A 23,978-nucleotide genomic window follows, 5' to 3' on the forward strand; every position below is an offset into this window, starting at 1 on the left:
TTCTATAGCCAATATCGCGAAATGCTGCTTACGAGTATTTTAGCAGGGTTGATAATTTAAGGAATTTCCTACTCGGCATGTCAAAACATACTCGAGTACTGAATTAAAAACAAACAAAAAAAGAGGCCGAGACGACACTACTTGTTTATATCAATTATCTGCGTCATTACACGATACGTTCTTAGGCTGCTAAGTTCACTAATGGTTGGGTGTCTACGAAAACCAAACAGTGAGTAGTAAACTCGCGAGTTCATCTGTTCTGGCCGATTCAGCACATTGCTAATGAAGCTGCCAATATGCTCCTTTATATTCACGTGTTAGCCTCTTCATTAGTTTGTTTTTCTGGAAGCTGGTGTCATCGGGTACGGCCGTAGGCGATGGTAACCTTCCCTGTACATCAGTCAGCCGTTTCGCAACCGACCAGAATCAGATACATCAAAGGAGTTGGTAAAAAAAGCCCGCAATTCAGGCTCAAATACACTTCGTATTCCTCAAAGTAGCTCAATACCGCTGTTTCAATGGTTGTGTGCTACAAGCGAAATAATCGTATCACAAAATTAAGCAGCAACAACGTAAAACAGCAATGTAGCCGCGTTCACGTTGAAACCGAAACCCACCAAATTGAAGCAACCTAATGGCGCCGAGTGCGTCAGCGCCCTCTATCCGCCGGTGAGGCAACTACTAAAATGAAAAGGTCTATATGAATTACGGAACGATCTATTACGGTTTCGCATTCGGCTTCGGTTCATTGACCAATCTGATAGCAGTTTATTTTCGGTTACCGAAAAAATACAAGATTCCGGTTTTAGATGTTCCTCTTTTGCGTTCCAGTCAGGCTTTGGAGTCACGGAAATAATAAAAAAGACGAAGGTTTCGAAACTATCTATGCTATATTGAAGAAAGTAACAAACTGACTTTTTGTACAGGTATTTTCTTAGCCGTCCTGCAGCACCGCATAACATTATTTCAAATATTTTTCGTGGGAGGAGTCCTGCTGTGGACAGGAATTCTGGCATCGGCGTTTGTGTCCAACATGACGTACATGACAATCACGTTCGGTATCATTCACGGTAAGGCAACCCATCTCCACTATTATTTTCTTTTCTCGGTTGTTTTTTTTCTTCATATATTGCTTTGATATGTCGAATTTAAAAATAACATACTGTAAACGACCAAATTTTCGCGAGGACCTCATTTTCGCGGATTTCGCAAATGGCCTGCAATTCGCGAAAAATAGGTCCCGCGAAACATTCCGGTAAACTGTAAACATATTTAAATAAATACTGAGATCCCACTGCGTCGTGAAATTAAAAACTCGCGAATTATTCTAAAACTTCAGCTTTGACCTAAATTGCGAATTATTGAGCCCGCGAAAAAGAAGTCGTTTACTGTATCTATCTGCGAGAAATCAGCAATGTGGAGTTCCCTGAGTGATGCTTTTGAAAGGTTAGAAAATTCCCTTTTTTTTTCTTACCTTAATTTAATGTTCTATGCCAATATGACATGATTGTAAACGATGATATTATGAGGAGAAAAACTATATTCCAGATTGAACATGGATGCTCTTGTTTCTAAGTGTTTCAGTCCCTACAAATTGGCAATTACCATTCGAAAAATGTGTTTCCCAGTGGGACTGGAGAGGGAGAACTATGGAATCTTGACAGAAAAGCACACATATATATGCAAACCAATTGATTCCACCGGAAGAGCATAGATTATTTTTGAAAGCTAAATTTTTGAACGTCTTATGCACAATAATTTGAGAGAGGGCAAATACCTTGAGCTCCAAAAATTATGCAAATTTTATAACTCTGTTTCGGTCCATTGGACATTATTCTATAAAAGTTACTCTATTTGTAGCCTAAAATGTTTGGTAAAAACTCAAAAAGAAAAATTAAATGTTTCCTTGTATTTTTTTTTTTTTTTTTTTGCAGGTCTGGGTTACGGGCTCTCCATGATGACATTGAGTGTCCTTCTTAATATGTACTTCGACCGGTACAGAGCCTTAACTTCAGGCATTTATTATTCCGGAATGTCCTGTTCTGGTCTGGCCTTTCCAAAGTTTCTCGCCTATTTACAAGACAAGTACGGATTCCGTGGCACACTTCTCATCTACGGGGGAATCATCACTCACGTCACGGCATTCGGTCTCTTGTTGAAAGAACCGCCCTGGATGTGTCTCAAGCAGTGTGTTACAAAAGAAAGACACCCAATCCTAGAAGGCACCAGGGGTATCCAATCCCAACTGGCGAACCTGGATCAGAATAAAGGCTCTAAAGCAAATGGCAACCATGAACACTCGAGAAACCTGCCTTCCCTGTTGTTGCTACTGCGCAAACCTATGTTCTATGTGATCGTCTCGTGTGCCGCGATCGGGGATATGATATTCTCCGTGTTCGTATCTACCATGGTCGACTATGGGTTAGACAAAGGACTGTCACTTTCAGATGCAGAGTTTCTGATCATTTACGGATCATGTGCTCAAATCGCCGGGCGACTGCTCGTTCCACTTTTAGCCGATGCAAAGTTGATCCAACGCAGTAATCTTGTGATGATTAACATCATAATAGGAGGTGGTTCTATGATATTGATGTCAAACATGATACTCCATGCACACGTCCTTTTCGTCTGTTTGTGCGTATATATTTCTTTAGGGTTCCTTACTTCCATGAAGAGCGTCCTGATAGCGGATTACCTTGGAATCGAATGGATCTCGGCAATCTACGGTGTCGCGGGAGTGGTCTTGTTGCCTCTGACATTCACTACTCCCACCATAATTGGTAAGTTGTCTCAAATGAGAAGAATAACCCAAGGGGAATAGTACTTTGCGTGTTCTCAGGGGTTGCGATCATTGTACAGAGGTTGCGATCATTCAGAATGCTCTTATTGACTAATTCAATAAAAATAGTGAGTAGACCTTAAGACATCTAGCATTGCGATCTACCCACTATCCTTCCAATCAAGGCCAATCAGAACTCGGCGTCATTCTGACGTCACCGCAACCCTCGCACGCGAAGCAGAGGACTTGTTCTCCTCATAGACCCTCCTGAAGACCACAAAGCGACATTCGCGGCGCCCATTTTTTGGGCGCGTAATGCATGATTGGATCAGAGCCCTCACGAAGCGCTGACGCAGTACTTTGTTTCGATAGAAACTGGGCCGAGGTCACGCCGAGCGCTGACGCTGCCCTCGTATCCAACAAGGAATCAGAGAACGTGCCCGAACAATGGCGGATACGGATAATTGGCTCATAACCTGCTAGATTGTGCGCAATTTTGAAAGAGGTTTATTTGTGTCATTGTCATTTTTCAACTGAAGTGTACAAAGCGCGACACAGACACCAACAAGCAAGCACATTTATTTTTTTGTTTTTTTGTTACAAAGTTCAGTCTCTTTATTTGAACCTACTATTGATGTTAAACGTTCATCTTATTTACCATCGTATGAGGACATAGCGCTAAAGAATAGCCTAAACCCACCCATATGACAAACTATTTGACCTGAAAACAAGGTTTTTTACGCCACATTTTCGTCGCGAAACGCTAATTAAACGAAGCCGTGAGTGCAATTGATGGATAATTATCTTCCCTATTTTCTTCTCTTGGAAATTTTCTCGGCGCGGAGAGAGGGAGAGAGAAAAAGAGTTGAAGGCAAAAGCGTGGTGAAGAGGTACGCGATGGGACGGGAGCGTCTCTCTTCAAATCTCCTTGCAAAGGATGGAATTCTCACAAAATGCCTTTGGTTCGATGATACTGCAATATTGGCTTCTGTATAATTTTGTATTTCTTTTTTTAACGGCACAGCCACTTTTGCGAAGCCGGTTCCAACTTAAAATGCGTGTCGGGACATAAATATTGCACGAAAAAAACAGTTATTGTGCCGGCGAGCTCGTGATAATTACAAATAATGTAACCCCTGAGACCCTGGTACGGAAAAATGAAGAAACTTCCGAGTACAAGGACAGACAACGAAGAGAAACGTCTTAGACGCAGCTAAAATCATTTATTTTTCTCGCTCTTTTTTCGCGCCGGATGTGACGTCAGCGACCTCTTCACAGGAGCACTCCTTGTGGGTACGACAACCGGATGATCTTTTCACATCAAGACCTCCATAGGGCTATCAAGGTCTTGAGGCCGCTATACCACAGCTCCCTACAGAAATTCTAAGGAAGCGTTGCCATCAAAGTACCCTCGAGCTTGCGTCACAGTCCGACAAAGCCATCGAAAGGCCTCACACATTACTTCTTGACTTCCACTCGCAGATGCTCCATAAGCGTCGCGTAAATTTTATTTGAGAAAAGTTACGCGCCCGTTTCCGAGTCGAACGGCGTCGCCGTCGGCGTAGGCGTAGCCGCGCGCGTTCCATTATGCGACATTGCAGTTTTCCCGCCAAATTTAGCGGGGAAACTGAATTGGTGTTGCGGTCACGTGACGTCAATTGCCCCGATAAATCTAGCGGGAAAACTTAATCCGCTAAATTTAGCGGAAACTTAACCCGTTAAGTTTAGCGGGGAAATAGGAGGGGAGGGTACGGAGGAGAAGGACGGGCATACCTCTCCTCCGTACCCTCCCTTACTCATCGTCAAGAGCTGCGCTCTAGTTTCGGATTACAGCGATTTGTAAGCGTCTTAACATTCTTAACAGTCCTCAACATTCTTACGTTCAAACGGAACAAAATAAAATAATAAAAAAATGTCATGCGAACATTATCCCCGCGATGTTCGAGCACTGCTATAGCGCGCAATGACATGGCCGATTCTATCCTGTAGGTGCCAAGATATAATTCTCTCACGTGCCACACGTGCCCAACAAGTCTTGTGACATGTTTGACGCATATGTCACAATTATGTTACAATTATGTTACATATGTCACAATTATGTTACAATTAGGGTGTTTTGATATATCGTCCAGTCCCTCCCGTTACGCGATTCGCAATCCGCTACGTCCTCCGCTGCATCCGGCGAGCGGAACCGCCAGTTCAGGTTTTAATAGAACGTTCGTAAACCGCTACACATTACAGCGCTATGAGAGCTAACGCAACGCCACTAGCGGTCTCTTAGACACTAAGACTTGAGTAAAATAAAAGCTCGTAAAGCAAGTCTTTGCATTTTTTTATTAACGTTTCCATCGTAGTATAATATTTTGTCTTTACCGAAGAAAGTGCTAATCTTTGCTTGTTTTATTGTTTTTTTTAACTAAATGATTAATATGTTTGTAATTGAACACAACTGACGGCCAAGCTGTCCAATCCAATTCGATATGAGTCAAACGACAAAGCCATCGAGAGAAATTTTCAAACATAATTGACAACGAAGAAGCTCTTATGTTCTGCCGTTGCGATCCGCCTTTCTTTCATCTTTCTCAATTTTCACCAACAAGTAAACGCCACAGAAGTCCTTCAGGTCCGCCTGCTCGCTCGCTCCATTGGTCGGTTCTGTCCTCACGACGAAAGCAGCCGAACAGGAGGCCGCACCCTTTGCTCACAGCATCACGAAGTGTGAAGCTTGTTTTCCTCCCCGTGGCTGTATTTAGCATGTCCGCCATAAATCTCTACCTGTTGCAGTCCTGGCACGGCTATGTCGCGGCTACTTCTGGCAGCAGCAATATAATATCCGCTCCTCAGGACCGCGATTGTGAGGGGGACAGAGCGTAAAGGCGCGGCGTGACGGTCATCCTGAATTGCGTCCCTCGCTGGCTCTCCCTAGTCTCGCCAAGACTCGTTCTCGCGAGACCCACGCTAGTGTGCCGCGCAACGCGCACTACGTTTCTCGCTACACTCGAAAAACAGCGCGCCTCCGCTAACGTCTTCAGATCCGCTCATTCTCCGCTAGCATCGCGCATCCGAACACTCTAAGAAATAGGGGGTGTATAGAAGTACACCGCCTATTTCCATATGTAACACCCCAAAACAATAATTCAACGCTCAGTCTACAGATATCGATCCGTGGATACAGACTTTCAAGAGCGGCTTGATAGTCCACCGTTACAACTTTTTAAAATAGTTAATGTACGCATTAAATGCTACAGTAAGACAATCAAGGTTTTCTTTGACCCTGCTGAAAAACCTGTGTTTTTTTTTTTTCTCTAGCATATCATACGCACATTAGCTATTTAGTACGTTATATCCAACAGCTATCAATACGCTCGAAAAAGTTGGTATCGCCAACTCAACGTCAGTGGACTGAACGTCCTAATGTTGTTTTAGGGAGTTACATATGAGACAAGGGGTGTACCCCTATGCAACCCCTATTTCTAAGAGTGCAGTAGCTTTGTCGCTCTAGCGTATAGCGCAGCGGGGGTGCCCAAACGATCTTCTAAAACCCTCTAATAACCAGCTCCCACAGCATGATCTTAGCGGTTCAACGCGACTCGCACCGCCGTGATCGGACCGCCAGCCACCTTGACGTCACCTGATCACTAATATTGCAAACGAGCGAGATGGTGGCGGCCGGGGTTGGTGTGTGTGTGTGTGTGTGGGGGGGGGGGGGGGGGGGGCGTAAGTTCTCGAGTTTACTGCTCTAGGCTCACTCAAGCTCGTTGCTGCAGTGCGAAGAAGTATAGGGGCGTGGGGTTTTAACACGTAGCGTGTTAAAACCCCACGCCCTGCGTTTCACCAGCTGTCAGTGACTATGCGGGCAGAAACTGAGGGAGAGGAGGAGGCGACAAAGCACGAGGGCGGCAGAACATTGAGCTTTGATTGGCTCTGATTGGAAGGGCAGTGGGTAGACATCAAAGGAGCTAGCATCGAGCTCTACCCACTAGCCTTCCACTCAGATTCAATCAGAGGTCGGAGTCTTTGACGTCATTGCAACCTTTCCGCAAAAAGCAGACGAACTTGCCCTCCGCATAGCTGCCTTTGTCTCCGCTGCAGTCGTCAGACCCGTTAGACTGCAGAACTCTGGCGTCCGGCGTTTGGCGTTCGAACAGTGCAGTCCAGACAAAGGCAACCAGCCAGCCTTGCGTCTGCACTCTAATCACTCCACTCAGAACACGTTGTTCTCAAGTCCCTGTGCGCTCTTGTCTCCTTCTCTCCCTTAGTTGCTGCCCGTATATTAGAGTGAAGTAAAGGAAAAGTGCTAATTGTATTTCGTTGGTCATTGTTTTCGTTTGTCCTCCAGGATTCTTTAGAGACTTCGGAGGAAGCTACGATGACCTGTACAGAATGTACGGAGCAATACTGCTGCTTCTTTTTGGCTTCTTTCTTTTTGTTACCTGTGTTGAAAGAAAGCGCCACCATGTTTGGGCGCCAGGACAAAATGCGCAGGAAGGGAGCCAGCGCAGTTCAACTGAGCAAACCAGGAATACCTGAAACGGCACTGTTTTATGATTTGAATAAATTTCATAAAACTGATAATGTATGGTTATTATAGAAGACCGAGTGGCATTTTATCTCATACAAAAGCGCAAGCTGGCTTCAAAAATAAAGCACACCTGTAAGGCTCACTTTTACCGCTTCCTTTTACGCGAGCAAGCCCCCTCGATTCGGGATGCACCATGGTACCATGTTCACTTAAATGTAAATTTTTGTCGTAATTAGGTTAAAACGCGCCCGGTCACGAGAGTCGTATATAGACAATTGCAAGTATGGCGACCCGACTGGTGCCCCATGCGTGCATGCACGTGCGGCGTGCGCGTCAAGATAACTTTTTCAAGCTTGAAATTGCATGGGCTTTCCCGCACGAACGGAGAGGCGGCGGCCAGTCCCCTCGCTTGCAACCGTCTGTGACCCGTTGCTCTCGGGCAGGGGGCGCGAGCGCGTCCGCAAGACGCGACCATGTTATGCTGGTAGCACCATCCAGGCGACGCTGTAACGTTCGATTTTGCACGGGCCACGTTCGAATGCAAGCATCTGTCAGCATCTGTAGACGCGCGATCACAAAACGTCTAAAAAGAAACTAAAATAAAAAAAAAAAAGAATTATGCTGCTCGCGGCCTCAGCGTCCCATTAAACATTCCTTTCAGCTTTTTTTATTTTATTGCTCTCTTTCATAGCTTCCGCGAGCCCGAATGTTTCACTTTACTTGATAGCGAAGCCGAAGCTATACTTGCTAAAGCATGTTCCCGTGAACGGTGCTCGCACTGCACGAGCGCGCGTGCCTGCTTGGCAGGGACAGTGAAAGCATGGAGCTCGCCCTCGTAGCCTCTGCTACGCTGACACTTATAATGGAACGGAGTATAAAAAACTGTAGTGGGGAAGCGTGATGACGTACGTTCGAAGCGCGAGCCAAATATTCTATTTTGCTCGCCTGGAGCGCTGCTCAAAACTTGAGAGCTACGGGCCTATAAAGGGCTCCTGGCCGGTTCCTTTTGTAGTGCACTTGCAAACGGCGCGTGATTTGCGCGCTTTGCGAAGCGACGAACGTGCACATGCAGGGCCGTGGAGATCGCACGCTGGGTTGAGGACTTGTAAATATAGGAATACATAGAGAAAGTTTGGTCAGTGGGAGGAGCCGGACGGAGCCGGTATGGAGCGGCGAAAGTGGCGCCGCCGCCAGCGCCGCATAATCCCCCCGTGATGATACTGCGAAGTAAAGATATCTGGGATGACCTTAAAAATGTCCAATGCCACGTCGCAATTTTTTTTTTTTTTTTTTTTCTGGATGAGGTTGAGTTTAGACGAATGGATAATTGTAAGAGATTGATGGAAATAGGGAGTTTCAAAGTGTTGAGTGTGTTTACTGATCCAGAAAAGGTGACATTTACCGCGCAAGTGATGACGTCACAACATGGTGCCACCCTCCAAACAAACCGTTGCGAGGGCCGTTGTTATGGACAAACGCATAGGGGCTCAACGTGAGGTTCAAAATTGTCTGATAAAAAAGTAAATAATTTTCTGTAAGCATTGTGTCTTTTCAATATCTAATAATAAACAATTTTTCTATCGTCTCAGTACCATAAAGCGGTGATAAACGCCAGTACTAAAGTTTTACAACCGATTTCACCTTGCTAACAGAGAAAACAATAGCCTCGTAAATTTATTTTTTATTTATTTATTTTTAAGGGAGTACGCGATCGCGTGAGCGCCTTCCCGTGGAGCTCGCTTCCGCAATATTTGAGAAGCTGAAAACACAGTGAAGCCCAATCTCGTAAGACGGCAACGTGAGGGATATCAAGGTCGAAGTGCAGGACAGCACACATTTCTAGGATTTCTGACCAGCACAGTTCTTCAGCAAATATTTGTGCGATAAACGAACTGTCCGCAACATATATACATTGCCATGTGCAAGACCGAGAAAAAACTTTTTTTTTCTTTTACCTTGCACCTCAGCAGAAATGTCGCGGAGGAAAAAGGCTGGAGGAGCGTAAACTGAGAATAAAGGTTTAATCGGCAAACTTGTGCCAGAAACCAAAGAAGGAATATGTTGAAACAGCGGCAGCGTACGTTGCGGCGTCGCCGTGATAGCTGGCTGGAGCGAGAGTGAATGTGCCTCGTCGTCAGGAGAACCCGAGTGAGTCGGCAAAGCTCACGCTTGAGTTTGGCCGACTCACTCGCACAAAGAATATGCATTCCTGCTTGAGAAGCCAGATTGGCTGTATAAATAGTGTGCGTTGTTTCAATAAACATTTAGTTTAAAGAAGCACTTCGTGTTGTCTCCCTTATTCTGTCCCTGCCTTGCGGCGCATTTTGTCAAAAAAGATCATGTACCAACTGGCCCATCTGTCACTATTGACTGACGCTTGCCCACTTATCTACTACACTTGACATCTTGAAGATTCGACCTAGAATTTTCGAGACTGACTAGGCAAGGTTATTCTGCATCCTTACCTTTTACACTCGTGGTAAAAGTAAACACGAATCTTCTAGACGCAAGGAATAGCGTTCCTATTAGGTCACGCACGCGGCAATACAACTTACCTGATGTTGTTATCCAGTTCTTTCGCTATTGAGGTTCATACTTAAAACTGAAGAATCGGTAGGATATTTTTCTCAGTGTGATAATTACAAACAGGTACAAGACACACACCTATATTGCGAATATTGCGATCCTAAAAAAAAAAAGTTTGGGTTCTCAAACTGCTCCTATTAGAGTCAAAATAATTGCACCTTCATTACAACGAACTCACCCGCAAAATAAAAAAAGGACCTAACGAATTTGATATTACGTTCTTAATACATAATTTTTCTTGCTGTATTTTCAGCAGATCTCCATCTGTGTGATGATTTTAACCAGACATTATCCTATCGCACGCAAAAAAAAAAAAAAAATTTGTCTTATAAACCTCGTAAATATCATATAACTACAAAATTAAAATCGTACTATTGTGCAAACGATTGGAACTCTTGCAGACGGTGTACTTCTATTATTCTGTGTGCGTTCGTCATGCGTTTGTCGTCTGTAGCACGCATCTCGAGACGTCTGAAGGACACGAAGTTGCCGTCGCAAATATTTCAGAAACAGCCGACGCTCGGCAAACTTATTCGTTCGTGCTAAGTGTGAAATCTAGGCTCGCCATATCTATTATTTTCAGGCGTTTCAATTCCACGTTCCATTTTTGACCGCTCGTTCTTTCGGAGCGAAATCTAGTCCCATGTATTCGTACTCAAAGAAACGCCACTGGCAACTGTTTGTTTCGAGCGGTGACTTCGTACTTACGGGGTCAATTGACGTGAAATGTTTCCTGAAACATGAGGCGAAACTCCGAACCTGGGGCGCGTGTTCGATGTCAGGGTCAAAATACCGACGGAGCCGTGTCCACGGTTCTTACTGTCCACTCGGTGTTGACCGCGACTGCGACTGCGATCAAAAGAAATATAGAGTGCATTCTAAATGCAGCCGTGACGACAACGCCACTCGCGTGGCCTTTTCAGTTACTAAGGCAGGCAACCTTGAACTCTTGCCTGCTGTAATAAGATACTTGAATACATCCTTACCTAGAAATCGTGATTGCAAGATATAAGTTAACCTCATATCTTCCGCTAGGGGCCCATTCGTGGTTGGTGCTGGGTCACAAGAGTTGTCAATCAAGGCGCCCAAGTTTATTAAAACGATTTCGGCCAATTACGCGCCTTTATTTTCGCCCTATTCTTACCAATTATTGACCGAACTCTTCGACTATACGGCTCCGCCAGTGAATTACGCCCAACGCCCATTGAATGTTATCGTACCTGGCTCCCATGCGAAAAGCAAGGGTTCGATTCCTGGCAGCGGCGCATCTTTTTGTTTATTCCTGCAGACTAGTATTTTGGTAAATTTGAGAATCCTGTTGGGCATGTTCGAGGTCCGAATGTTCTACGCGTCGAACTGCCTACGCCGACTATTACAGAAGCCCACGCATGTACATAAGGGGCTCCGCGTGGCGAGCCACAGTCAGTCTCGCCCCACCGTTCGACTCTACTGTTATGCCGACTTCGACGCCCGCGACGCTCTGTTATTATCCTTTGTACCCTTTCATTTTTGGTACACGTTCGCCACATTAAACGTTTATTTCTTCCTGTTTATTTATTGTTCTTTTGGTCACCACCCCTGATATTTTTGTGGAGGTGCGGGGTACTCCATTCTATTCGTATACCCCTCCAAGGACATCCCGGCCAAGCGACGTGCTCAGCCCCGGAAGGCTACCCTTCGCCGAAGATGCCGGAGTCCGAAGAAGCCGTCGTACCAGAGGTCTGCTGCCGGACAAGCCCAGGCCGAAGAAGACGACGATGGCCAACCAGTCGCAAGCCCCCGCCGCTTCTCCCGTCATCTTGTGGGGACCCTCTCCCTGGCTCCTCCGCTCTCCGTGACCTTGCCGGTCCCCGCCGCCGTATTGTCGGGCGCTCCTTCGTTCCCTGTGACCTTCCCGTTTCCAGTCGCCGTCCGGTCGCGGAACGTCCGAGCTCTCCGGGAAGAACGGGGCAAGCGCCCCCTCACCCAGCGCTGACGTCGGAGGGTCGGCTCGCAGCAAGGTTCCCGATTGGACGGTCGGCGGGACAAGGACTTGGGAAGGTCTCAAAAGGGGAACGGAGACAAAGGAAGAAGGCTTGGGCTGCCGACTAGACAAGGGACCGGTCATGGAGGCGAGCTCAGACGGCGCTGGACGCTGGCGCAGGGAGTGCGGGCACTACGTCGAGTAGCGGACTCGACAAGCGGACCGGACAGCGACCCTGGACGACGACGTCCCCATGACGCGGTGTGGACGACCACCGCTGGGACTCGGAGAAGCTGCTGTGGCAGCGGACTCTCCCCCGGCCTCGCTGTTGACCGTCCCCCGATCCCGAAACCCCCCCAGGCAATAGGGAGTTTTCGTAGATCGTTTTCGCCGTCCCGCAAGGCCCTCCGCAACTCGCTACGATAGCGGGAACTCCACGGTCAAGGCTATCGGCGCGCAGGCGCAGTAGCAACTTCTTCGTTGCGGAACGCTTAGCGGAGGGGGCAATGCGGTCTACGAAAACTCCCTAATGAGTGAGTGAATAAACCCTTTTGCCGAGAGCGAAGTATTGAAGTGTCATATTCATCCGGGGACAGGGTCTGTGGGAATCGGAGCTAGAAGATGCCCGCATAAACTGGCGCCGCAACGTAAGGCCTGATTTTTGATCAGGCAGGCATTCCGATTTCTAACCTGTTTCCGGTTGAATTGGGGCACTGTTTCGCGCTCTTTTTGGGGGTCATCTTTGTCGCGGGAGCGCCGCACGAAGTTTCGTTGCGGGCACGCCGCACGGAGGCCCTGACATTATCGCCTGTCTGACTAGGAGGCGCGGATTTTCACCGCTGTTTTAAGGGATTCACCCTTTTGCCCAGCCTGTCAGGAATTTACTTATCCCCCGTTACGAGAAGCACCATGAGTATTTGCTGTCCAGCGCACCGTTGGATGCTGGCAGGTTGATCCTGCTACGCAAGAGCGCTGTGTGCGTCGAAATTACCGCACTTCCCGAGGCAAGTAGCGTCGGGCGTCACCCCACCTACGCCTCCGGCCGTTCACGTCCGCTGGGAAAGATGCCAGCTCCCGGTTTGGGGGATGTGACGCGCCTAACCGCCTTTGTTCGCGTATCGATGTAATGGTTTGTAACGCTTGTTACTGATCGGACGCGTTAAAGAGGCATCGCTTTGGGTGGAGAAGGCTCCCATTGCGGATGGCGGTTGCATGTACTGTGTTTGGAAATTATTCCCGCATTGCATTTTGTCCGTGAGGAGACTAGCGTCTCGGTTTGGCCGCATGCTAGCTCCCAGTTGGCCTTGCTTGAGCTGTCAGCGCGGTTTTGAGCTTCGTTAGTTGACAGCGTCTCAAGGTACGGATGCGCTCTTGTGGTTCCGACCAAGATCGCTTTGAACGAGTACCTTGTGGCCAGAGGCTACATTTAGGGGCTAAGCCCACTAAATCGTGCCGGGTACGCGATGTCCGGTGCGTGGGCATCGGAATCCCGAAAACCACAGAGTTTTCGTTTTCACTTTATCAGTGGCTGTGCGTGTGTAATGCTCCGTGGAGTCCAGTCTGACGCGATGGGCATGACCCGTGCGTATCTGGTTGTAGAGTCGTGAGGTTGATTCCGTTTAATTGTGCGCACAGTTGGTTCCGGATCCTCACACCGCCATATCGAGGGTTGAGCCTCGCGGCGGGAGTTACTCTTTCATTTCGTTTTCTCCGTCTCCGGAGGAGCGGCGGCAAGCGCGCGCTTTGCGCTGCCGCCGGATACAGTACGGCTCTCGGCCGTGGTTGGGTTCGCGTTGGGACGCGAGGGCGTAGAGAGCGTAATTGGTCGTGCAGAGGCCTGGATTAGAGATAAGTTATAAATTTAGGGGAGAAGAGACAGCTAGGTGGGAATAGAGCTGGGCTCGTGCAGTCAAAACCTGCACGAGGGGAGTGGCGGTCTTGCGATGATGTGACGAGTTGTTCATAGTTTTATCCTGTACAGATGCGCGGTTGGCCCGGGAAAACGTACGGTTCACGTCGGCGGGTACGCGCCCGGGAAGCCTAGAAATTATGGCAGTGGCATGGCCGTCGGCGGCCTATAACTGTTGTGCGTTGGGTCAGCCCGTCGCTGTACTAACTGCAGCCTTTGCATGAATGGGTAGCGGGTGTTGGAATGCGGCGGTAAATGCTGTAGACACTTCGACGCTGCGGAAACTGTTTATGCAGAGCAAATATAGTTTATTAGCTCGTCCATCTCCAAGACTGGCCGGTTAGATAATTTGGCATTTTGGTATCGCGCTCGTTGCGCGGAAGTTGAGAGGTGCGCGTGTGGGATACTTACATTGTTCGAACCCTGCCTGTCCTTACAGTCGCAAGAAGACTTTTCAGTCATGCGGCATGTTGACTTGGCTGGGGGCGAGCTTTGTGCGTAACCTACTGCGTTTGTATCTGTACACGTTGCTCGATTCGAGAACGTCGAAGAGTCGCGAGATGCGTTAACGGCGTACTTTCATTGCTCGATCCCGGCCGGCCTTGACATCAGCTGGAAGACTTTTTAGTTATGCGGTGTCGGAGTTTGGCCGAGGGAGAGCTCTAACGTGCGTCGATGCGCTTGTCGCGGTTATCGAGCCCGTGCGGGGTTCGGTGCGGACCGCCGTTACGCGCTCGTCGCTCCTGTTGGGTGGTCACCTCCGAGCGGTGAAGCGGTAACGTCTGGTAGATGCCCAGACGTTACGGACATAGCTTTGTTAATAGGCTGTCCAATGAGATCTGCTGTTCGCACGATCCAGGTACTGTTCCTTTTGTACTGGTGTAAGTGGCCGGTACCACGGAACAACGGCCTCTCAGTAAGGTGATTACCCCTTCTGATGAAGGCGTGTTGCGTAGCTTGGCTGTAGCGTGTTTGTAGCTCGGGTAGCGTGAACGCCGAGTGCATGAGTGCCCGTCATGGGTTGTTGGCAGCGTGTTTTTTCGAGTCGCACCTCGCGAACGGGACTGGATTTGTGACCGTTCCTGTTTTACGGAAGGTTATTCTTAGTTTTTGAGGTTTTGTGCGTTCTTCGCGAATGTGTTGGAGATTAATAATCTTGTCGGAGGTGTGCGGTTCTGACGCTCTGGTAGATTGCTTACTGTTTTAAAAGAATGCGGTTGAGTTTGATAGGAGCAAATGTTGTATAGTGGGCGTATGTACGATTTGAGTATACAATGAGTGCTCACGCTTTTTAGTTCAGGAATAGATTTCCTCTTATGTACCTCTTGAACGTGTAGCGTGACGTTCTTGATGATTGCCTGCCTGTTGGTATTGAAATTAAGAGTTTTGTTTTTATCTCGTGGCATGTCCAACGATCGAAAGATTTTGGTTTCGTCGCGCTGTCTGATATAGCGCGCCGGTATTCGTTTTTGCGCGATTCGCTGTCTGTTACATTAGGGACGGAAGCGAACTTTAAGAGCCGGCGTGTTGTGTGTGCCTGAGTGCCCGTCCGTGTTGTGAGCTGTGGTGCTCCGTACCAGTTGGTGGACCGTGCTCCGTTGGTGACGAGCTTCCCAGCGAATGGACGTTCACCGCTGACCTGCTTGGTTTGATGCCATCATCATCATCCAGGGTGCTCGTCGTCATCGGTGACACTCAGCTGAACGAGCTCCCTGCCAAGGGTCCTGGGGACCACGCAACCTCAAGCCCCCCGGGGTCCGAGCCTTGAGGGAGGGGAGGTGTGGGGACCCTCTCCCTGGCTCCTCCGCTCTCCGTGACCTTGCCGGTCCCCGCCGCCGTATTGTCGGGCGCTCCTTCGTTCCCTGTGACCTTCCCGTTTCCAGTCGCCGTCCGGTCGCGGAACGTCCGAGCTCTCCGGGAGGAACGGGGCAAGCGCCCCCTCACCCAGCGCTGACGTCGGAGGGTCGGCTCGCAGCAAGGTTCCCGATTGGACGGTCGGCAGGACAAGGACTTGGGAAGGTCTCAAAAGGGGAACGGAGACAAAGGAAGAAGGCTTGGGCTGCCGACTAGACAAGGGACCGGTCATGGAGGCGAGCTCGGACGGCGCTGGACGCTGGCGCAGGGAGTGCGGGCACTACGTCGAGTAGCGGACTCGACAAGCGGACCGGACAGCGACCCTGGACGACGACGTCCCCATGACGCGGTGTGGACGACCACCGCTGGGACTCGGAGAAGCTGCTGTGGCAGCGGACTCTCCCCCGGCCTCGCTGTTGACCGTCCCCCGATCCCGAAACCCCCCCGGCAATGAGTGAGTGAATAAACCCTTTTGCCGAGAGCGAAGTATTGAAGTGTCATATTCATCCGGGGACAGGGTCTGTGGGAATCGGAGCTAGAAGATGCCCGCAATCTACATGCCCGTCGCACCGCGGACGGCTGCCCCTTCCACGGTGAACTCTACGAAGACGTCGAGGACTGGATTGTCCAGTATGAACGCGTTGCCCGCCACAATGGTTGGACCGACGAGCAGTGCCTGCACAACGTCAATTTCTCCCTTGAGGGGACCGCCAAGCACTGGTACGAGAACCATGAGTCCTCTTTGACGTCGTGGGACATTTTCAAGACCGATCTGAAAGCTACATTCGTCAACCACCACCGCCGAGAACGAGCCGAGGACCTACTGCGAACCAGGACCCAGGGCCCCAACGAGAGCGTCACCGGCTTCGTAGAGGATGTTCTTCGCCTGAGCGCCCGCGCCGACCCTCGGGCTAGAGACGAGAAGAAGCTACGAATCCTCATGCGCGGGGTGAGACACGACATCTTCGGAGGCCTTGTCCGCAACGCGCCGGCAACCGTCGACGCCTTCGTCACCGAGGCGACAAACATCGAGCGCGCCCTCCAAGCGCGCGCTTCCCACTACCAGCGGCATCCAAGCGTCACTGCAACCGCGCTGCTTAGCGGCAAAACGCTCCTGGTACGGACATCCGCGAAATTATCCGGGAGGTCGTCCGGGAGGAACTGCGAAGGTTGCTGCCAACCACCAGCCGTCCGCCAACCCTTTCCATCGCCGACGCTGTCCGAGAAGAAGTGCATCGGGCGCTCCAACCAGAGGTTCCCGTCACCACGGTGGCACCGGAAAAACCGACGTTGAGCTACGCTGCCATAACCCGACGACCGCCGCAAGCTCCCCGCCAAGCCACGGCGCCACCCCGAAGAGACGCCCTACCTCGCAGTAGCCCCCACGACAAGAAGATCAGGCGCACGTTCACCCAGACCAACCTACGCCGAGGAAGACCGACGTCTGGAGGACGGCCGACCGACGCCTGCTTTGTTACCACTGCGGGGAAGCTGACCACGTGTACAGCCGATGCCCATACCGACGACTCGGGCTGCGCGGATTCCACCCAAACGACCTGCGCCCCCGGTATGGTGAACGCCCTCGGAAGATCGACGATTACCTGCGACGACCTCAGTCCCCCGAGCCTGCGTCCCGCCGAGAGTTCCGGTCGCCTTCGCCACGACGTCCAGCTTCGCCGATGCACCGACCCCGACGTGAAAGCCTGTAGCCCCTCGCTCCAAGCCGGGGAAACTAGGTGTGGCAACCACTGGAGGTGGAGTTGCCGAAGACGACCGACGCCAAGATCCTCCACGAACGTCGGAGGGCCCCCACTCGAACGCTACCAGGAGACCGAAACGGCGCTCCTGAAACGGTGTCCAACAACTTAAACGTCGTCATCGATGGCCACGACGCATCAGCACTCGTAGACACCGTAGCAGACTACTCAGTCTTGAGTGAGAGGCTCTCCCGCCGCCTTCGAAAGGTCACGACGCCGTGGGATGGACCTCAAATACGAACCCCCGGAGGGCACCTCATCACACCAGTCGGGAGATGCACTGCTCGCGTATGAAGACCTAATTTGTCTATCTGATCTAAGTGAACTAAGGAATCCTTCAAACGGATATCCTCGAGATGAAGATGGCCCGGGCGTTTATATTCCCACACAGCGCGCCGTATTCAGTTATTGAACGGTTTGCGAAAGGACCAAACTGACATAAGCTCCGCTTTGAAAGTGAGCATGTATGCGTTTGAATTATTCGCAACACTGCGAAAGTGGTATTCTTGACTGCAACTGCATGATGTGATTTTCTGGTCACCTTTTTGTGCCGCGATGGCTCACTCCACGCCTCCAGTGAGAGAGAATAGGCTCACGGGTGTTCTAGATAAAAAGTTTGCTATGTTACGGTAAATACCCATATATCAAACCTTCGTGTGTGCAGTGCGGCTGCCATATCTGCAGGCAATATGTGTCGTTCTTGTCCGTGGAACAACTTAAACAGATTGAATAACCGTAGTTCTTGTGTCATTGTTTCTGTTTGACTTCCAGGGTTCTTTCGAGATTTCGAGGAGAATGTTACGATAACCTGTACAGGATATATAGAGCAATACTGCGGTTTATTTCTGGAGCTTTCCTCCGACCTTTCTGTGTTAAAAAAGCCCCCTTCCTTCCCTCCCCCCCCCCCCCCCCCCTCAAATGATGTCTGGGCACCAAGATAGGACAGTTAGACGCTGCAATTCAACCGAGCAACTTCTGAAGATTCCGCATGACATCGTTTCATGGCATTAAAAGCTTTCTTACAAGTTCGTTTTTTCTCCTTTTTTTCTTTTTTTTTACTATATACAACCACTCCAATTTTTTTAATCTTGAACAACTGCTCAGTTTTTGTTCAATAAAACTGATAACAAAAAAAAAAGATTGCAGGTTTGGCGGCGGTTCCACTCATGGGTGCCATTTTTCGCTCTAGTGGACGCTTCATAGTCTGCATATTTTATTTTAAGTAGATTTTAATTAGTAGAAAAATAAAATCTTCAAACGCGCATTGCACGATTTCTGAACTTTTAGTAAGATTAGCCTCGCTTTTTTTAAGTTTTGGCGTATGAAAGTACACAATGGGAATCCCGCGCAAAGTTCTTGTAACGGGTTTTTTTCCTAAATGTTTCCGACAATGTTGCACCTGTCTCTTTCGCCTTCTGAGCATTCAAGTGAAACATTTTTGCACCTTTAGTTTCCTTAAAAGCGTTAAGTTACCATGTCACTCACAACTGCACACACTGTGTGGCATATAACGGTCCTGAAAGAACAAAAACTGCTGACTATATTTAGAAGAACGTCTCAAAATTAAATCAGCACATGAATGGTAAGACAAATCGGCGTACCAATCCGACACCATTGTTTCCGAAGCCCGAGAAAAAGAAAGGGGTTCACCTCCACAACCCCTATATAGTATTTACAACTCGTTCGACGGGCAAGATCCGTGTGCTGTTCGCCGACAATTTCGTTTGTGTTTATTGATTTCGGTGATTGACTGGAGCGATTTTGGCCCCAGGCGCTTGACACGAAATTAGTATACTTGATGAGCGCGCTGCCTGTAGACTTAGACAAAGGAACCTTGAGCTGGTTCGGTTACACGGCCGCCATTTCTGTTGGCACCACGACGCGTCCCGGTTACGTATAGGTTTAAAAGCTTGTAGAACAAGTCAACAGGTTAATCTCAGCACTCTGATTAGCACCTTTCCGCTGAAAACACATGGCCTTCCTTACGGTGGGAGAGGAGGAGGGAAGGCAGAGGCTTAGGTAAACACGCCTTTATGATTTACACGCCTTTAGCCTTCAGCCTTTAGCCGCTCTCCCCAGATTTGTTTACTCTTTGTCAGTAAGAAAATCTGCGAGCCGACTAAAAGCAGGCGCGTCAATCATAGAGGCTCCCGGATGTGTGCTTACCGGACAAGAGTAAGGAAATCTGTAAGCCAAAGAAAAGTAACATTGAATCGAAAAAGCATCAAAATGAAGGCAGAACTCTAACATCGCTTCGACCGCTCGAAGGACACGTTCTGACAACAACAAAAAAAATAGTCCACTTCGCTAAAGTCTTGACTCTCATGTCGTGGGACGTACTCCTTCAAATTAGCGCCAGCATTTAAAGGCAGTATCAAAATACTTTATAGTTTAACAGAATAACTTACGCTGCGAGAATAACACAATTAGATCCTAGTTCTAATATACTCTTACGAAATAGAGGATCACCAGTTAAGTGGTAGTATTTCGTTCTCGTCTGCGTTAACAGATCGTAACATCACATCGAAAATAGTTTAGAAAACGAGGGCAGGCCACGCAGGTCAGCCTGACATTCTTTTAAAGACACAGCTTGAAAGCACATGAACGCTCTTCTCCTAAACCGCTTTTCACTGGCTTTTTAAAGGGGCTGTGCAATGACGTTGGGTAAGAATATTTCTTACTTTACACCAGCTTCTTGGCACTATTGGGACCCAAGAATGCTCGAACGCAACACCACTGACCAAGAAGCGTCTTCGTCGCGGCAGAATTCCAAGGATGAAAGCGGACCTTTTCTTTCAGTCTCTGGAGACAACGACGAAGATCGTCCATGAAGGACGTGTTTTCTCAGCGCTCTGATAAACCTAAAAATTTGGCCTTACATGTCAGTTTTACCGGCACTCCTTGCCCCGAGGGGCCCTTCAGGACTCTGCACCCGGGAGAAGACACCAGAAAGCCAACCCGCACTGCCCGGGGGCCCGGACACCAAACCATCCGTTTTTTGGAGACCACTTTGACGACGCCAGCTGGCAAAAGACGCTTTGGCACGAAGGCCCTCTCCATGCTGCAGACGAACGCGAGCCCCTACCCGGCTCCAAGCAACGTCACAGGACACCCTCCTACCCAACAAGGCCAGTTAGATTTTTCAACACTCTCACCACGGGACAGCCAGTTTTCAGTGCCATGTACCCAAGAACGCCAAGCGATCGAAGAATGTATGCAGAATCAAGTACCTATCGAGTTCTACATAAGGACTAAAGAACTTACTTAGTCACTCCGCTCCAACAGTGGAGCCTACGAAGAAACGATCACGAATGGTATCGCTTTTCCAGAGTACTTCACGCACAAGAAGGAATTCGAGACTTTCCGAGCTCGCGAAATTCCCAGACACCATTTCACCTAGGCGAAACGGTTGAGAAAGAATCGCTGACTCGGTCCACCATGACGGCAAGGCATAACATGCCTTCCACATCAACCACCTCGAATCGTAATTCATTGACAGAGGTCGAGAATATGAAAGATGATGGATTTTAATTTCAAGGTTCACAAAAAAGACAAAAAAGACAACGTGCCAACTTTACTTACCATCAACAGAAAGTCTCGCGAGCAACACAGAGAACACCCAGGCATATGGTCGTTCTGAAACAAACGTGCAAAGAGCGCGTAGACAACTTCACCGGCAGAGATATTGTTGGGGCCATGGAAAAGGCAGAAATTCAAGACAAAGGTGACTTCTCCGTCCACCGCAACCAGAAATCTAAGACTATTGCGATCACAACAAATAACCCCCTCCTTACGAATAAACTACTCAACATCAATCAAATCGTAAGGGCGAACAAAGCTACAAGATGAAACCCTACATGGCAGTTTCAAATGATCAAATCCGCGGAGTTATCTACCTTTCCGGACACGACGTGCAAGAAACTCCAGAAACCCTCATGGAAAGTCTTGACTGCAGAGCACACACGATCGTCGCAGCTCGTCCCATTGGGCGGTCGGGCAGGACCATCTTGATCATTTTCGATGGGAAATCTATTGCAAAGCACGTTCGTTTCCTCTGTGAAATATTCAGAGCAACCGACTATCGACCAAGACCTCTCGTCTGTTACTCATTTCATGAAATAGGCCACAAATCGGACGTGTGCCCTAGCGGCATCAAGCGCTGTGACCGATGCGGACACACTCATGATAGCGAGTCCGGATGTGAACTACAGCCTAAATGCATAAGCTGCGGTGGTCCCCACTTCGCCACGAGTAAAGACTGCCTCAAGCGGAAAGTTTCTTCAAAGAGACTCCCGGCTCAGACACCCCAGGAAAAAAGACCCCCTCTCAATATGACAAAAATGAACCTAGTACCCCCCGCATCAAACTCTTCACAGTCATGGACTAACCCCCCCCTCCCCCCCCCCCCCCCCCCCCAAGCAGCATGGGCAACACCTTGCAATGTCAATCCATACGGTCCACCCACGGTGTTCGGAAAAGTATGAGATGTCACCACATCAACCGTACAAAACCTGCAAATTTCTCCAGTCACAAATTGCGGAAACTCAAACTGGCAACAACCACATAATCACACCTGCTGCGAGCAACGTCTAAGAGCAATGGAACAACGCGTGGACAGAGTCAAAAAATCCCTCGAGAACATCTCGCAAACCCTATGAGATATGCTCAAACGACTAAATGATTAACTTGCCCAAACACCACAAAGAAAACAAACCAAAACGTAAGGCGATATTTCCTAGGATTCGACAATGGAACTGCAGGCGATTTAATAACAAGGCAGCGGAACTTAAAGAAAGATTAGAGAAAATGAGGGAAGACAAACCACACGTCATCCTCCTTCAGGAAGCAAACGTCGAAAACCTCAATATTCGAGGGTACACTATATGCATTCATTTCATCATCGTCCGACGATCCCGCAACTACCAAAGCCAACAATCCACTGGTACAACCTATGGCCAAGCAACCACCCTCGTCTTGAACAGTACAACACAATCACAAATAGATACCTCGCAAGTATGTAACGTAGCCAGAGAAGTTGTGGGAGTTAAGTTACGCATAGGCAATAAACAATTCGACATCTACAAAGTCTACATTAGACCGGGACAGAAAGGAGGAGACGACGCAGACTGGTTCGATGCCACAGTGTAAGGCACCACACCCACACTCAACGCTGGGTATATGAACGCCCAACACCCACAATGGGGGTACAAAAAAGCTAACAAACGAGGACGGAATATAACCAGCAAATGCAAGCAATTGAGGCTGGTCCTTCTTAACGAGCCTGACACCCCTACAAGGATCGCGACAAGCACCAGGCACAACGACACAATCCCGGACCTCACCTGGGCCACGAAGAACTCAAAGCCTCCTGGCATACCTTGCTGGATCCCATTGGCAGCGACCATCTGCCCATAGTAATTTGACTTAAAACAACCACTCCAGCCCAACATCAGGCGAAATTCATTAAATGGGATGTCTTCCGCACCGCCATAGCCGCAAACAAGGAAGGACACCTTGCCACCCGTATCCAGCGAGCCCTTAAGGTTGCAAAGACAATATACCAGATTAAAGAAGATTCTCCTATACCCGACCTTCATCTCCTCAATCTCTGGGCTAGCCGTCTCAAAGAGCTCCAGAGATACCGAAAAAATAAACAAAATCGAGCACTTGGGACCAAACTTAACTTAACCACGGCAAGGGCCGAAAGGTACACCTCGAACTTAGACGAAACATATGGTGGGCACACTGCCGCTGCTTTGGTGAAAAGACTGGAATAAAGAAGGTATGGAACACATATCGAGGAATGAGCTGCAAAACCAAAAGAAAAAACACCGGCTACAACCTCGCATTACGGCTAAGCATAACAGAAGAGCTAGCAAAAGCAGTGGGAGAGAGTTTTTTCTCTGAGCCAGTCAAAAAACCACCGGATACTTGCTATGCGCCAGAACCCATAAACGCATTGCTCCCAAAACACTCCCCCTTCACCATAGGTGAGCTCTTGGATGCTCTAGCAAAAGCAAAAAGCAACACAGCTTCAGGCCTGGAGCACATTACCATCACAGCACTCCGAAACCTTCCGGATGAAGAAATGCGTGAGCTCCTAGTCAAGTACAACGAGATATGGGAATCCGGTCAACTTCCCAATGACTGGAAGGTATCCACCGGTAATTCCCATTCCAAAATCAGGCAAACCCAACAATGACATTCAGAACCTCAGACCCATCTCGCTAACCTCCAACCTATGTAAAGTAATGGAACGTATGGTCCTGGCCAGAATAACCTGGATCCTAGATTTACACAACAAACTACACCCCATGCAATCTGGATTCCGTCCACACCTGCCCACACAAGACAGTCTAGCCATGATTCACAATGACATAACCGAATTTCAACCTACAGTACAGCCTCGTACAATATTGGCCATCGACATCAAAAAAGCGTTCGACTCCATCCCACATGAAACAGTCATTCGAGGAGCAAAAAATCGAGACCTACGTAGACGAATACTAAACTTCATCAAATCCTTCCTTCATTGACGCCAATTCCAAGTTCACGTTGGAGGTACCACGAGCCCCCTCACAAAAAACTCGGCAGGAGTTCTCCAAGGA

The 23,978-nt window shown here is 48.8% G+C and overlaps 1 protein-coding gene across 1 annotated transcript; it reads left to right on the top strand.

Moving 5' to 3' along the window:
* Positions 1-928: 928 nt before the first annotated feature.
* Positions 929-7,309, top strand: LOC8051143 (monocarboxylate transporter 12). The gene is made up of 3 exons (XM_029981263.4): positions 929-1,070; positions 1,935-2,780; positions 7,119-7,309. Exons 1-3 carry the CDS (start codon positions 1,034-1,036, stop codon positions 7,307-7,309), a joined length of 1,074 nt encoding a protein of 357 aa, XP_029837123.4. The 5' UTR covers positions 929-1,033.
* Positions 7,310-23,978: the final 16,669 nt, after the last annotated feature.

Source organism: Ixodes scapularis, unplaced genomic scaffold (assembly GCF_016920785.2).
Source record: "Ixodes scapularis isolate PalLabHiFi unplaced genomic scaffold, ASM1692078v2 PGA_scaffold1__304_contigs__length_218370807, whole genome shotgun sequence".
NCBI classification, from domain to species: domain Eukaryota; kingdom Metazoa; phylum Arthropoda; class Arachnida; order Ixodida; family Ixodidae; genus Ixodes; species Ixodes scapularis.

Bases quoted from the DNA above. Each gene is read 5' to 3' on its own strand.
- LOC8051143 (XM_029981263.4), top strand. From the start codon at position 1,034: ATGACGTACATGACAATCACGTTCGGTATCATTCACG. The intron at 1,071-1,934 runs GTAAGGCAACCC...TTTTTTTTGCAG, and splicing joins CACGTTCGGTATCATTCACG to GTCTGGGTTACGGGCTCTCC. The intron at 2,781-7,118 runs GTAAGTTGTCTC...TTTGTCCTCCAG, and splicing joins CACTACTCCCACCATAATTG to GATTCTTTAGAGACTTCGGA.